Below are 15,858 nucleotides of genomic sequence, written 5' to 3'. Positions count from 1 at the left end.
CTTCCAGTGATTCTGATGTACACCCAGGGGTGAGAAACACTGCAGAGAGAAGAGTTCTTTTTTAAGTAGTATATTGATAGTAATATATTGTTTTTATTGAGGTATAATTGACATGTAACATTATATTAGTTTCAGGTGTACAACATAATGATTCGACGTTTGTATACATTGCGAAATGCTCACCACAATAAGTCTAGTTAACATCTGTCACCTCACATAATCACACACAAAAATTTTTTTTCTTGTAATAAGGATATTTAAGATCTACCCTCGTAGCATCTTTCAAATATGCAATACAGTATTAGTAACTATATTCACTATGCTGTACATTACATCCCCAGGGCTTATTTTTTTTTATAACTGGAATAACTTTCGACCCCTTTCACCCATTGTGCATCCTCACCCACCCCTGACTCCCCCCACCTCTGGCAACCACCAGTCCGTTCTCTGTATCTGAGCTTGCTTTTGTTGTTGAATTCCACATGAGATCATATGGTATTCCTTTCTCTGAATTATTTCACTTAGCATAATGTCCCCAAGGTCCATCCCTGTTGTTGCAAATGGCAAGAGGCCATTTTTTTATGGCTGAAGAGTATTCCATTGTGTGTGTGTGTGTGTGTGTGTGTGTGTGTGTGTGTGTGTGTATATATATATATATATATATATATATATATCTCACATCTTCTTTATCCATTCTTCCACTGATGGACACTCATTTCCTTATCTTGGCTATTGTAAATAATGCTGCAATGAACATGGCGGGGGGGGGCATATATCTTTTCAAATTACTATTTTCATTTTATTTAGATAAATACCCAGGAGGGGAATTGCTGGATCATATGGTAGTTCTATTTTTAATGTCTTGTGGAGCCTCCTACTATTTTCTATAGTGGCTGCACAAATTTACATTTCTGCACACGATGCACTAGAGTTCCTTTTCCCCACATCCTCACCAACACTTATTTCTTGTCATTTTGATAACAGTCGTTGTAACAGGCGTGACGTGATATCTCATTGTGGTTTTATCTGCATTTCCCTGATGATTAGTGATGTTGAGCATCTTTCCATGTGCTTGTTGGTCACCTGTACTTGAGTTGTATACATTCTTTATATATTTTGGATATTAACCGCCCAATCAGATATATGATTTGTAGTGTGGCATTTTTTTTTTTTTTTTTTGCGGTACGCGGGCCTCTCACTGCTGTGGCCTCTCCCGTTGCGGAGCACAGGCTCCGGACGCACAGGCTCAGCGGCCATGGCTCACGGGCCCAGCCGCTCCACGGCACGTGGGATCCTCCCAGACCGGGGCACGAACCCGTGTCCCTTGCATCGGCAGGCAGACTCTCAACCGCTGCACCACCAGGGAAGCCCTGTAGTGTGGCATTTTTTAAATAAAAGTCTGTCAGGTCCCTAGGGGTTTGTTGTAGTTACAGGCGATTAGTATTTGTCGGTCCTCCTCTCTTTTGCAAGTGAAGACTCCATTGCCTCAGCATCAGTTACGTGAAAATGATTCCTGAGCAGGCAAGCCAAAAAAAAACAAGCCACTTTTATGTCTCAGCTAACTGATATTGACCCAGTTCCCTAATGCCCTCAGTCCGGAATGGTTCAGAGGCATTGATGACAAGAGCCTCTATATTGAGTCATCTCAGAGCTTAGACAATTTATTCCCCCCAATTATCCAATACTGGACAATGGGCACATTTCACATCTGGAACATGAAAAAGCAATCAGATTCTTTGCACTTGTGATCGCCATTGTTCTTGTCTTCTGTGACACTTTATCCCTGCTTATGAAAGGAATATCTTCCCTCTTATATCTAATTACAAAGGACTTTCGAGAAGTACATTGGCTTTCCCCTTCTTACTGTTAATTGATAATTATTTTTTCTGTAGTTAAAATAATGTATGTATTTTTCTAGGTGACCAAGATATCAACGTGGTTTCCGCATACATCTCAAAAATGAGAGTAATTTATCCAGCAGTTGAAGGTCGGATCCAGTTTTCTGCAGGAAGTCATTGCCATGGAAGTTTTTCTCTAATACTTCTTTCAGTTTTGGCAGTGATCATAGTTTTATACCAATAGCCAAAAATTCTCCTTGCCATTAATGGAACTGTATTTTTTTCTCAAGTGAGATTCAAGTCTACCTTTTAGGAACTGGCTTTGTGATGGTGTGGACCATCCTTGCAGTCTCCTAGAAGCTGAGCTTAGAGGGTTGTAAATGAAGACACTGACATCATCACTCAGGATCAGCAACTTAGCGAACACACAAGAAAAGAAATGAAAAGGGGCCCCATGAGGAGAAGGCCAACCATCTTTAGTTTACATATGCAAATTTTAATAAAACTTTATAAACAATTTTAAAACATACACATCATTTTTCTCCTTTATATCCATTCTAATCCACCAAACAACTTATGTTTACATAGAACTTTATCATTTACAAGGGAGTTTTAAGCACACTATCTTATTTGATGCCCATAACTTTCGCTGGTAGGCAAGACAGGTATTGTTTTTCCCATTTGACAGATGAGGGAACTAAAGCTCAGAAAGAATTGACATGTTTAAGGCCATATAGCTAAAAGTGACAGATCCCAGACCTGCACCTGGGCCTTCTGACCTCAGTCCCGCACTCCTTCAATTATATCCAGTTAACTGTTCAGGAAGATACTTAATGGTCTCCTCTCTTTTTAACTATCCGTAGCCCCAGACTCACTCATGTAGAACAAGTCTGCTTTATTTCTGGTCTCTGTTTTTTCCTTTTCAGCGCGTGTTGTTATAGGGAGTTTAACGGACTAAACACAGGGTGGCGTTCTCTCCTGCACCACCATGTGCCTTTGAGGAGCTGGGACAAGAGGTGCAGCAGATAATGGGAAAGGCCAGGAGCTGCAGAACGCAGTCAGGGGGCAGGGAGAAAGGGAAGGAAAGACCAGGATGCCCAGGACCAACTTAACATTATAGAAGAGTCAGAGCTAAAGGCCATTTACACTTGTTAAATACATATTTGCTAAGGAGTAGCAGCAGAGTGCCTGACACACGGCGTTAGCTACTAATAATTTTATGAGATTCTATCAGTTCTCCCTCTGCTTCTTTCTTCCTTCTTCCTAATGGGAAGGTGTCATGAGAAGAGAACCTTCTTAGAGAAGGTGTAGCTCTAAACCTGCACCTGTCTCTCCCCAGCAAGATGCCAGCACTGATTCTAGTCTCACACACACACACTCCGCCCCCTCCCCCAGTTATGGGAAATCCAGAGCGGAGCCAAGGTTGATTTTTTTTAAGTGGTATACCTAAATCTAAAGTCAGCTCTGCCTCCAAATCTGAACAGTCACTCTCAGTCATTCTCAGGCACAGATATGAGAACTCCTGCCTGAGAGAGTGCCCCTCTAAGCGGGTGCTCAGGAAATACCCAGACCGACGAAATGAATGATTTATGCACAAGGAACAAATACTTGCTTAAGGGGGTGGGGGGACCACGTGAGCCTGCTCGTTACCGTAGAAATGATTCAGTAAGAAGTGGGAGCCCTCACCCAACACAGTCAGTGAACAGCAGCTAAAGGATGGAAGAGTGAGAATGTTTCTTGATGTTTACAATTATTAGGTATTCTTGATACAAAACATACTTTTAAATTTCACAACCTCTTTGTAAATGTTGCAGTAAAATAATGCCCTAGGTTCTATGCATATACAGACTGGCCCTAAATAACCAAATGTCCATAGACTGTAAGAGGAAAATGTCAATAAGATTGCATTTGGGGTGTATTTTCTTATGCTTGGCCTGTAAAATAGGGTAAATCCTATTGGAGCACAAATTTTTAAAAAACATTTTGTAAGTTTTCTAAATATGTGTACGTGTATTATTCAGTGGTTTAAGAAATGACCTGAAAACACTTTGCAATTGTAGGTTCCAAACAATAAAATTGAAGATATACTCCTTGTCTCTGGTAGTTACTTCTCTCAAGCAAACACCTACAACCCAAGACAATATGACTGATGGAAAACTCTTTGCCAGTTCATCACTGGTATCACTTCCCTTGATTATCAGCCCCTGCCATCTACTAACACTCCCTGTCCCCCTTCTTACCCCCAAAACAAGAAAAATACATGCAGTTTTTAGGTAGGAAAGAACAGTAAATAAAGGATATTTTAAGTAAGACTACTAAATTTTATGGTTTTTACGTACAGAATTTAAGACCAATAGTGGTTTCCTAAAAATAAAAATGTTCAAGTCATACAGTGTTAGGGATTTTAATTAACTTATCTGAACTGGTTGTACGTCAAGAATTTTCCTCAATTAATGCTGAAGATAGAGCAGACCAGCTGGTACACCGTGATCAGACACATTAAATGCAGTTGGTGGCAGAGCTGCCCTCAGCAGTTTTCAGCAGAGTAAGTGCCCTCAGAGAGTATGTAGCCCTGTGGATACATGACTAGGCTTGCCTAAATTAGTAACGGTCTCTGATTTAGTTTCCTGGGCCTGCTGTAACGAAGTACCACAAACTGGGTGGCTTAAACAACAGAAATTCATCATCTCACCGTCTGGAGGCTAAAAGTCTACGATCAATTTGGCACGGTTAGTTCCTTCTGAGGGTTGGGAGGGAGAATCTGTTCCAGGCCTCTTCCCAGCTCTGGTTAGCTAGCCTCAGATATTCCTTGCCTTATAGATGGTATTCTCCCCACGCTTTTACATCCTTTTCCCTCTGTACATGTCTGTCTCTGGGTCCAAATTTCCCCTTATACTGTATAAAGTCATAGTCATGCTGGATCAGACCCACTCTAATGACTTCATTTTAATCATGTACAAAATCCCTATTTCTAAATAAGCTCACATTCACGGGTACACGGGGTTGGGACTAAAGTCCTGCCACAAGACCTCAGCATCTTTTCAGGGGACACAATTCAACCCATAACCGTCCCCTAGGTGATCTACGTAATCAGCCGGGGCAGCCCTGAGGCAACCTTACAAATGAAGGGTTACAATTAATGTTATTTTTGTGCTGGTAAAATAGGACACATTTTAGAAGCTGATTTGGCTCAACCCAAGCAAATCAAAAGGAACGAGTTTTCCTAACTAATGCAGTCAAAAGCAGGAGCTTTCAACTTTCATAACAAGCTGGGAGATCTCCAATCTCTAGTAAGGCGTACTGAGCCCTCTAAGAACCTGAATGAAATACTTGATGAAAATATTCGGTTAACAAGTAAGCTAGTTAGGGTATGAAGACAATTTAACTCTGACCTATGACATGGATACTGGCATATTAAAAGCAACAACGGAGGGAATTCCCTGGTGGTCCAGCAGTTAAGACTCGGGCCTTCATTGCCGTGGACCCGGGTTCGATCACTGGTCAGGGAACTAAAATCCCACAAGCAGTGTGGTGCAGCCAAAGTAAATTAATAAATAAAACTGAAAAACTTCAAAAATAATAATAAAATAAAAGCAACAATGGAAATTATAGACTCACTATTCACTGGGATTTTGGGTTGCAAAAACAAAAAGTCTATCAGCAGAGACATACCAGAAGAATATTAGCTAGTCCCCAGAATCATCTGGAAGCGTGGAGAGCCAGGCCTAGAAATGCAGAGCAAGCGAGGAAAGTGAGGCATGGCTAAAACCCTGCCACGGGAACAGCCTTCATACACCAGCCTGGTGCTGCTGGGTTCACCTCCACCACAGCTACACCTGCCAGGGCCACTGGCTGCCTGGTGCCTCCATTCAGATGGGAGCAAATAACAAGCTGAGCCTGGTTCAGGCCCAAGCTGTCTTTCATAAAGATAAAAGAAGGCTGAGTGAGGACTCAGCTCCAGCCTTTTGGCTTCCTTCAACGCCCCCTCCCCCAATTACCTTGGAATTCCTCCAAATAAAGATGTTCCACTTCCGGACAATCAAAAGTGAGAAGTGGCCCCTGTGAGTACTCTGAGAATCTCCTAGTACAACGAATATATATGAAATGATGTTAAAAATAAAAACGCTACCTTCTGAGTGTGTCTTGAAAACTATGTTGAGTTCTTAAATTCCACTCCAACAATGTACATTCACATGTATGAAATCCAGATTTTTATGAAAGCCAAAATCACTCTAAAAGTAAACAACACTAAACTTTTTCTGGTACTTTAATCATTAAATAATAAGCGTATTAGTAATGAAATCAGTCCCTAAGATATATATATTTTTTATAAAGAAAAAATAAATATGGCTAATCAAATTTCTAATTGAGCTTGAGTTTTTAATTTGGTGTTGACTTTTTTTCAGATCTATACTCTGCAGATGAAGTAAGGAAATCCATACACTTAAAAAATAAACAAGTCTTATCTTTCTGGTAAAATCACAATGTATTGACTTTATATGTTTACATTTATATAGCATTCCTAAAAATTTCACTAATTTATCATGTTGTGAAACTGATTTTGTGATAACTCTTGTGTCATAACTAAGAAATGCATATAGCATCATTCCTGCTCATCTACCACACAGGTGTATCATTATCCTGCTCAAGTTTTCTTCTCGTAGCCTCGCCTTATTCCTTACTGAGTATCTATCTTTGGGTAAAAGTGGAAAGAGAAGATGGGACTATAAAACAAGAGATCCCAGACACTACTGTAGAACAAGACATAATTAACAAACTAGTAAGGTAACCTCGGTCATTACTGTTCTCTAGAATGACACCACAGATAAGGAGGCTGCTGGCTCCTTGACTATCTGATCACTGCTTCATCTGCCCCTCCCTAACCCATTCAAGAAAGCCCACAATGCAAGTGAATGGGAGTAGCATTACAGGGCTAATGAGGAAGCCAATACAATTCACATTTAAAATATAAACAGAAAAAATAAATCACACATTGACTTAAGTATTTTAAATATTATTCCCTGTAATAAATTACTAGTCATCCCCTTCAAATCTAGATCAAGAGACACCAGTGGGCTCAATCCCAGAGCTGAGACAACTGCTAATCTCCTCTAGATACCAGCCACAGCTTAATGCCAGAGGTCCCTTAACAGAGGGAGGAGAGTGTACAACTATCAGAAATATTAATAGACTGTAAAAATTAACACAAGGGCTTCCCTGGTGGCGCAGTGGTTAAGAATCCGCCTGCCAATACAGGGGACACGGGTTTGAGCCCTGGTCCGAGAAGATCCCACATGCCACGGAGCAACTAAGCCCGTGCGCCACAACTACTGAGCCTGCACTCTAGAGCCTGTGAGCCACAATCACTGAGCCCACATGCCACAACTACTGAAGCCCGTGAGCCTAGAGCCCGTGCTCCGCAACAAGAGAAGCCACCGCAATGAGAAGCCGCACACTGCAATGAAGAGTAGCCTCCACTCACCGCAACTAGAGAAAACCCACACAGCAACGAAGATCCAACGCAGCAAAAAATAAATAAATAAATTTCTTTAAAAAAAGAAAAAAAAATTAACACAAGTCCACGTCATTTACAAAAGATTAATCTATTTAAGACCGCATGAACATCTTTAAACTTTTCATCAATATAGAAAATTGAGGGAATTCCCTGGTGGTCCAGTGGTTAGGTCTCAGCACTCTCACTGCCGGGGCCCGGGTTCAATCCCTGGTCGGGGAACTAAGATCCTGCAAGCTGCATGGTGTGGCCAAAAAAAACGAAAATTGAAAGAGTGAGCACTTGGTGCAGTTCAACGGAATGCAATGCTTCAGCAGGGCTATTCTCCCTCCCTCTGGTGCTCAGCTCACCGGCCTCCTCAACTTAAGTGTATCTGTCAGTGTCCACACAGCTGTATCTCTTATATACTTAATGTCCTTCAATTATTCAATACTTTGGCCGCATTCAGTGTAACTTTTCTTGTTTTTGTGGCTATTTGGGGAAAAAAATCAATATCAGTCTTCGTGCTCCCTTATAACTTCTCAGCAGTTAGACCTCTATAGCAGCCCCTTTCCCTTTCTTTCCAACACCTCTCTCTGCTTCCTCCTTCTCCTGAAATGCCTTTTATCTGATTCAGAAATCTGTGAGTGTGCACATGAGTCACCAGTGTCCTGAGGTTAGCTGACATGATCACCTTACCTGCAGCACTGGTTCAGGATCACAGAGAGAGGCATGTGCCCTGGTCTTAATATGTCTTTCACTCTGGCAACAGTCATAAGAGAGGTGAGGGACCTGGATCACAGGCCACACCCCTGCCTCTTAACTCCCTGCACGTACATTCCACCTCAACTCACCTAGTCGTTTTGTGTCCATCCCCCCACAAGCTAGTCTTTTTGTGCCCATCACCTTCTTAGTGCCAGGTGCTGCTGGACTATGCACAGGTGATACAGGGGTGAGAAAGACACAACCTGGCACTTGGACTGTTCACAGCTAAGTGGAAGTGACAGCCAAAATTAACATCTGAAAACAGAAACACATGCACGTATTTGCCAATCTAGCATCTCTTCCCACTCCTGGAAAGAGCCCCCGTTTTGGGGAGACACTGAACCTCTTCAATCCCAGGTAGTTCTGGTGGGACAGTTAATTACAGAAGCAATCTCTTAGCTCTGGTGGAAGCACATGACCTAGGCCTCACAGTTATAGTGCCTGATCATCTTGGTCTGAATTAAGAGGCAAGCCAAGACAATAAGAATCCTTCCACAAGGTTTTATATGGGTATAGATGTAGAGAGAGACAAGCTCCCTCTTTGCCCCTCTGTATCATCACATGATTCCACAGTTTGTTTAACCGTCCTCTCCCACATGAAGGCATCCACAAGAATAACAGTTAACAGGACAGAAGCTGAGACAAGAAATGGACATATGTCCACAGAGAGTCCTGACACTATTCAAGTGCTGGGTAAGTCATACTGAGGACAACTCCATTATTGCCTTTCTGTAGTTGGGTTACATGAAAAAATATGTTATTCCTCTTTTCTTTTTCTAAAGCAAAGTTGAGTTCCATCACTTACAATCAAGAGATTAAACTAGCCCACACTAGGAGAAAATGTCAGAAAGTTCCCCTGAGCACCTGTGTGTGCGGTGAGGCAGGAGGGAAGTTAAATAGGAAGCACAGTTCCGACATTAAGTAACATGAATAAAATCCCTCAGGGAAAATTATGCAGTTTCCATTCTTGTATGACGAAAATGGATCTGACAAACTTTAGAAAACTACCTAAAACACATTTCCTTGTAAAGAAATTTCAATGTCACCCATTTTTTCAGACATTTGAGCCACTTTTAAAAACTGAAGTCTCCAGGCCGTACCCATTTTCTCCGCCAGGCGTTGTCCCCACATATGGATACAGTACTCCCTTCACTCCCAAGAGCAGCTAGCATAATGTTGAAGTGTTAAGTGGGCATAAATGGAGGGAGTTACAATGAAGAAGAAAACTTACAGCTCAGTGTGAGATATCAATGCTCCTAAAAAGCATCCACAAACCCATCACTTGGGAGTCCTTCCTGGTGCTCCTTCTCAGCTCTCTTAGTGTTAAGCACTGGAGAGCCCCAGGGCACGGTCCTTGGACTGCTTCTCTCTTCTGTTTACACTTCATCTCTCGGTGCTGTCATCCAGTTTTACATCCTGATCCTGGTGACTCTCAAATTTATAACCCCTCCCATGGACTCCAGACTCATAAATACAACTGCCTGCTTGGCATCTCTATTTAAGACGGTTAATAGGCCCCCCCCAAACTTTACGTGTCCAAAAATGAATTCCTGATCTTCCCCTCAAAACACGTGCCAGTCACAATCCCCCTCAGCTCATTTAATAGGCCCTTCATCGTTCCTATTGCTCAGGCAGAACCTTGGGGTCATCCTTGGCTGCTCCGTTTTTCTCAAACTCACAACCTGTCCATCAGGAAATTCTGTTGCCTAATTTAAAACAAAAGACCTCAACTTCACGAAAACTCCACAAGTACTGCCCTGATCCAAATGACTGTCACTTCAACTGAATTACTTCACTAGCCTGCTAAATGAGCTCCTTGTTTCTACTTTTACTCTTTAATCTGTTCTCAACACTCCCAATGCAGTAACCAAAGTAATTCTATCACAATATAGCTGCTGGCCTGCTCAAAATCTTTCCATCATACACCAGGTAAAAGGGAGTTATCACAATGGCTTCCAAGGCCCTTTGTGATCTTGTCTCCCGTCATTTCTCTGACATTATCTCCCCTCACTCACCATGATGTAGCCACACTGATCTCCTTGCTACTCTTTCTACAAAACAGGCACACTCCCACTCAAACCTTCGCACTTGCTATTTCCAAATATTTGGAATATGGGCTCCAAAATATTTGCATGGCTTGATATCTCACCTCCTTCCGGTCTTTTCTACAATGTCCTGGACACATTATTTTAAACTGCACACCTCCACCCATACCATTTTATTTTCCTTTTCAGTGTATTTTTCTTCTGAGCACTTGTTACTTTCTAACATACTATATACTGTTTTCTTATTTATATTGTTTATATTGTCTGTCTCCCTGGGTTCGAATGTAAGCTTAGAAATGTACAAATATATCCCTGGCATCTAAAACTGCCTGGCAGATAGTGAGCGCTCAATACACACGTGTAGAATAAGGTGAACAAATCGTGCATGATTCCTTCTCTCCTGCCTCTCTGCCACCCTCCTGACTCAGTCCAAAAGCCACACAGTCCTTTTTCTCCGGTATCAGCCCCTCCAGAGAAAGTAAGCAATTAAGAAAATAACTTCTCTACCTAAACACCCTTTTCATTATGCAGAGCAGTTAGACTCTTCTTTAACCCCTCTGCAACCAAAAGGCCAATTAAGTCTTCCCCAAGAAGGACAGGTGCCTTTCTCCAAAGAGTAAATTTTGTAGCCTCCCCCCTGCCACTCCCTAATATGAAGGTGATTACAAGTTTTCTAAGAGCATCCCTTTTCCCTCCTTGCTTCCGTTCTTCCACATCAGGAATTAGCAAACTACAGCCCAAGGGCCAAATCCTGCCTGCCACTGCTTTATGTAAGTAAGGTTTTACTGGAATACAGCCACATCCCTTACTTGGAATAATACTTTAATATAATTTGATAGAAGAAAATTATAAACATCAAATTAACAAAAAATAGTGAAATACAAAAAACATTTTTCACTGGATTTGACGATCTTCTAGGGGCCACAGGCCTCAGGTTAAGGGTTTCTCCTTACGTATCTAGCAACACTGAAGACACTACTGGATACATAAAAGACAACAGTCTTTGAAATGGAAGTGGAGCAGACTAGCAAGATGTTTGCTCATTCATTTAGTCAGTCGGTCATTTTTATTCTAATGTTGACCATATCTGAAGTTACAACTTGTATATATATCATTATACAGTCTGCAAAGAACAGTGGCAGATTAGACTTCTGACTTTTTATTGTAAAATCTAACGGTTTTTAGGAAGTCAATAAATATGTTTGCTTTCTTTCAACCATTTCTCAGAATTTTCTGCTATCTACAGCTAAATGATTACACTTATAGCACAAACTTATAATGTCCTTTATAAATTTCAAAGTATCTTCCCATCTATTTAATTTCATTTTATCCCCTAACCAGAAACAGAGAGTTATTTCTAATAAACACATTTCAAAATGTGAAACTCATGCACTACAAGACACACATAGAGATGGATAGAAAGGAATGTGCAAAGTAAAATATTTGAAATGCACCAGGGGAACTTACTTTTTAAAGGGATCCAGAGTGGCTGCTTTTGGAAATAAAGGCTCCTTTCATGGGTCAACAATGACAAGAACACGAAGACTAGAGACAGACCTAAGTTTGAATTCCAACTTTACCGTTCTCTCTGGCTTCATTATCCTCATCTATAAAACAGGAATAACACCATCTCACAGTTATTGGACGGTGAAATGTGACATAAAATGCCTGGCCAACAGAGGATGCATCTAGTTCCTTTCCCTTTTATATAGCGAATGATTTTGTATTTGTAGATTTTTATACAGCACATTTTCTTTAAATAGAGCTCACTCACTGCTATAGATTTACATGTGTCCTCCTAAAATTCACATGCTGAAACCCTAAACTCCAGCATGACTATAGTTGGAAATGAGGTCTTTAGGAGGTAATTAAGGTTGAATCAGGTCATAAAACCTAACCCAATAGCATTTGTGGCCTTATAAGAAGAAGCAGAGAGAGAAAGATCTCTTTCTTTCTTCCCACATGCTCGCACAAAGAGGTCATGTGAGCACACAGTGAAAAAAGGCAGCCGTCTACAACCAAGGGAAGAGGTCTCAGAATGAAACCTACCTTGCAGCCACCTTGATCTTGGACTTACCAGCCTCCAGAATTGTGAGAAATAAATTTCTGTTAAGTCACCCCATTTATGGTATTTTGTCATGGTAGCCCAGGCCATTTGATACACTCGTAAGAATTTTTTTCTCATCTAAATAAACAAAATACCACAATTTATAGGAAAGTGGGTGAGGATGGCATAAAAGGGCTATACATATTTTATTTTTCCAGTTCACCATGACACTTTAAATAATAATATGCAAAATGCTATGGATTTTTAAATGTGAAGAATTAGACTGATTAATTTCCCACCTGTCCCTGAGAAACTAGTAAATGTTTAAGGCTTGGTAGTAAAGCACTGATTCAAAGAAATTCATACATAGTCTAGAACTTTTAAGCAATTAAAAAGATAACAGACCACGCACCCTAACAGCCAGTAGGTGAACTGGGAGCCGCGGAGGTCACCGTGGGGAGGCGGGGCGGGGGCAGCAATGGCAGCCTCCTTACAGCTCCGTAGAGCTGCCTCTGGCCTCCGGCACTGGAGCTGCCGGCAGCAACCGGCGGTGGCCAGCCTTGCAGCGGTGTATTCTAGGTCAATGGCTTCTAAGACTCCAGTTGCATTCACTGGAGTAGGCAACATGGGGAATCCAATGACAAAAAAATCTCATGAAACATGGCTATCCACTCATTATTTATGATGTGTTCCCTGATGCATGCAAGGAGTTTCTAGACGCAGGTGAACAGGTAGTGTCTTCCCCAGCAGATGTAGCCAAAAAAGCTGACAGAATTATTACAATGTTGCCCACCAGCATCGATGCGAAAGAATTTTGTTCTGGAGCAAATGAAATTCTAAAAACAAGTGAAGAAAGGCTCACTCTTAATAGATTCCAGTACTGTTAATCCTATGGTTTTGAACGAATTGGCCAAAGAAGTTGAGGAAATGGGAGCAGTTTTCACGGATGCCCGTTTCTGGTGGTGTGGGAGCTGTTCGGTCTGGGAGCCTCACATTTGCGGTGGGAGGAGTCGCAGAAGAATTTGCTGCTGCCCAAGAGCTGCCGGGGTGCGTGGGCTGCAATGTGGCGCGGCGTGGAACTGCTGGGACTGGGTAGGCTGCGAAGATCTGCGACAACTTGCTGTTAGCTATCAGTATGGCTGGGACTGCTGCAGCTATGCATCCGGGAATCAGGTAGGGCCTGACCCCAAACTCTTGGCTAAAATCCTAAATATGAGCTCAGGATAATGTTGGTCAAGTGACACTTATAATCCTGTACCTGGGGTGATGGATGGAGTTCCCTCAGCTAATAACTATCAGGGTGGATTCGGAACAACACAGGACTCTGCTGCCAGCACGAAGAGCCCAATCCTTCTGGGCAGTCAGGCCCATCAGATCTACAGGATGAAGGGCTACTCCAAAAAAGACTTCTCATCCATGTTCCAGTTTCTGTGAGACAAGGAGATGTTCTGAGTTTGCCCTTTGGCTGTGGACACTGTTGGAAACCAAACTCTACCTTGGAGCCCCTCACAGCTCACTCCACAAGTAAATGGGCTTAATCAAAGGTCACCTGTCTGCTTCTGATTGTCTAGGTCACAATAAACCCTGGGATTTTCCACCCATTTTTAACTGCTTATTCTTTTTATATATTTAGCAAACACATATTATCTGAATTTTTTTTTTCTGCAAGCCACTGATGGTCTCTGCTAGCTAGCTGATTGACCTTTCTCAAAAGTTTGATTCCTAAGCATTGTCAGTTAAAACGTTGCCTACTTCAAACAGGATATTATTTACTCCATTTTACAAATAAATCCACATTTTTTTTCCATGGGATAAAACCTATCCTGGAGGAAAGAAAAGAAATCGGTGTGAGGCAAGGAGTTAGAGAAAGGGGAAGTATAGTGAATTACTCCCTGTGTCCCTCAGAAAGTTTGTCCTGCTAACCCAGTGGTGGTATTCTTGCATTCTGAGGTTACTGGTTTATTTTCCAGGAGTTGGTAAAGCAAGAGAACTCCTTGCTGCATGCTATGTAACTTGAACTCTGTTACATTACCTTGGTGTGCCCCTCTTATAACAACTCCCAATACTTAGCAAACTTATTTTTTATATTTTTGCTTCCTTGTACATTCTTACTACATTTTGACTTCAAAAGAATGACATCTTTAGAACTGTCTCAGAGCCAACGATGATATGTGCTTTAGAGAATTATTATATTATCCTAAATATAACCATATTATTTTGAATTCAAATAAATTTCTATGCTGATAATTTAAAAAAAAATAATAGAACTACTGGCAAAACCTTTAAAACATTTACAATATCTAATGACCATTTTTACAAACTTTTGAAAAACATACATGAATAGTACCATTAAATGGGTTAGTTTTCCAACTTATATTTAGAGTTCCCACATTATCAGTGCCTGATACATGGCTGAAACTCAATAAATATATTCTGAATGAACACTACAGCCAATAACCAAACACAAAACACCCACTCTTGAAAGACAAATGTGGTTGAAGGAGAAAACCATATCATGGGAAGAAATTATCAGTAGAATTCTCAACATTGAAACTTTAAAAATAATTATTTAACTTTCCTCAAAGAATACAGTTAATTCATATTTTTCTTTTGGAGAGACAACATAAACCCAAAATCTACTTGACTAAGTTGTTTATATAAGTTTTTGGAATACAGTTCAATGAAATGCAACTTCAATCACACATTGAATCACACAAATGTCTTTAAGTACTCAGTTTTTACACCCTAAAGGGTTATATATAACCTGTCAATCATCCAGCAAGAGTAAGAAGTCCCTTGTTTGCTATGAAAAACTCATAAAGGAGGCTATGAGACCCAATCACTTTTCATCATTATTAAGTCCGTGTTAGTCTTTATTAAAACAAAATCCAAATTTCAGACACTGAATTACATGATATATATAAGAATATACAAAAGTAAAAGAAAAAACAGCACATATCGACTACACTAGCATAGCAGACATTTCAACTGGTTATTCTATCCCAAATCCAAATGTTCACATCCAGGACGTCACAGAAGTAACCTCCTTTTGTACCTAAATTAAAAAGAAATCTATTTAATAGAAGAGAAAGAAACAAACAAACCAGAGTTGATTTGTAAATTGCCTAACAGTTTCAGTGTATTAAAATCCTAACCTAAGATATTGTGTATATGTGGGGGGGGGGGTGTGTGTGTGTGTATGTATCCACAAGAAATTATTTACGTTTTAGAGAGAAGAAAAATGGCAAGGTATAGCGATAGACCTCATAAAGTCTCAAGCAGAGAGCTGGAGGTTTCCTGGTACTGATTCCCATGTAAACTGAACACAAACTATCCATAACTGCCACCCTGCTTTAATATACATTTAATACTGCCATAACTTGAAAACTTGTATTCAGTAGGTAAATAGTCCAAATCTGGTTTCCTCTATGAAACTGACATTTCATTGCTGTATCACAACCTTGAATAGTTATTTCATCTGACCAAAGGGATTGGTCAAAAAATAAAAACAGTAAAAAGCAATGCTCAAAACTCAAAATCCTCAAAATTCAATATAATAATAATATTAGCATCCTCCAATTCCAATTCATTTTGTGTTCTTGGGTTCATATAAGCTCAACTGCTTCAAAAATGCTCAAGTCTGAGTTACACAGCATTCAGTGTTGCAGATGA

The 15,858-nt window shown here is 40.7% G+C and overlaps 2 protein-coding genes and 1 pseudogene across 8 annotated transcripts in view; 2 read left to right on the top strand and 1 right to left on the bottom strand.

Moving 5' to 3' along the window:
• Positions 1 to 2,537, top strand: part of NT5E (5'-nucleotidase ecto) — a 35,121-nt gene extending 32,584 nt beyond the window's left edge. For both annotated transcript variants that reach the window (XM_060030269.1, XM_060030268.1), the window contains exon 9: positions 1,919 to 2,537. In XM_060030269.1, coding sequence (XP_059886252.1) covers positions 1,919 to 1,963 — 45 coding nt within the window. In that variant the 3' untranslated portion in view covers positions 1,964 to 2,537. The remainder of the gene's footprint in view (positions 1 to 1,918) is intronic.
• A 5,002-nt stretch (positions 2,538 to 7,539) lies between these two features.
• Positions 7,540 to 14,913, top strand: LOC132437075 (3-hydroxyisobutyrate dehydrogenase, mitochondrial pseudogene; annotated as a pseudogene).
• Positions 14,914 to 15,025: 112 nt separating this feature from the next.
• The window catches only part of SNX14 (sorting nexin 14), a 67,861-nt gene continuing 67,028 nt past the window's right edge, over positions 15,026 to 15,858 (bottom strand). For all 6 annotated transcript variants that reach the window (XM_060030262.1, XM_060030265.1, XM_060030267.1 and 3 more), the window contains one exon: positions 15,026 to 15,241. In XM_060030262.1, coding sequence (XP_059886245.1) covers positions 15,203 to 15,241 — 39 coding nt within the window. In that variant the 3' untranslated portion in view covers positions 15,026 to 15,202. The remainder of the gene's footprint in view (positions 15,242 to 15,858) is intronic.

This window comes from Delphinus delphis, chromosome 14 (genome assembly GCF_949987515.2).
Source record: "Delphinus delphis chromosome 14, mDelDel1.2, whole genome shotgun sequence".
Classification (NCBI taxonomy): Eukaryota; Metazoa; Chordata; class Mammalia; order Artiodactyla; family Delphinidae; genus Delphinus; species Delphinus delphis.
The sequence above is the reverse complement of the archived record's forward strand: the minus strand, read 5'-3'. Positions and strand labels throughout refer to the sequence as shown.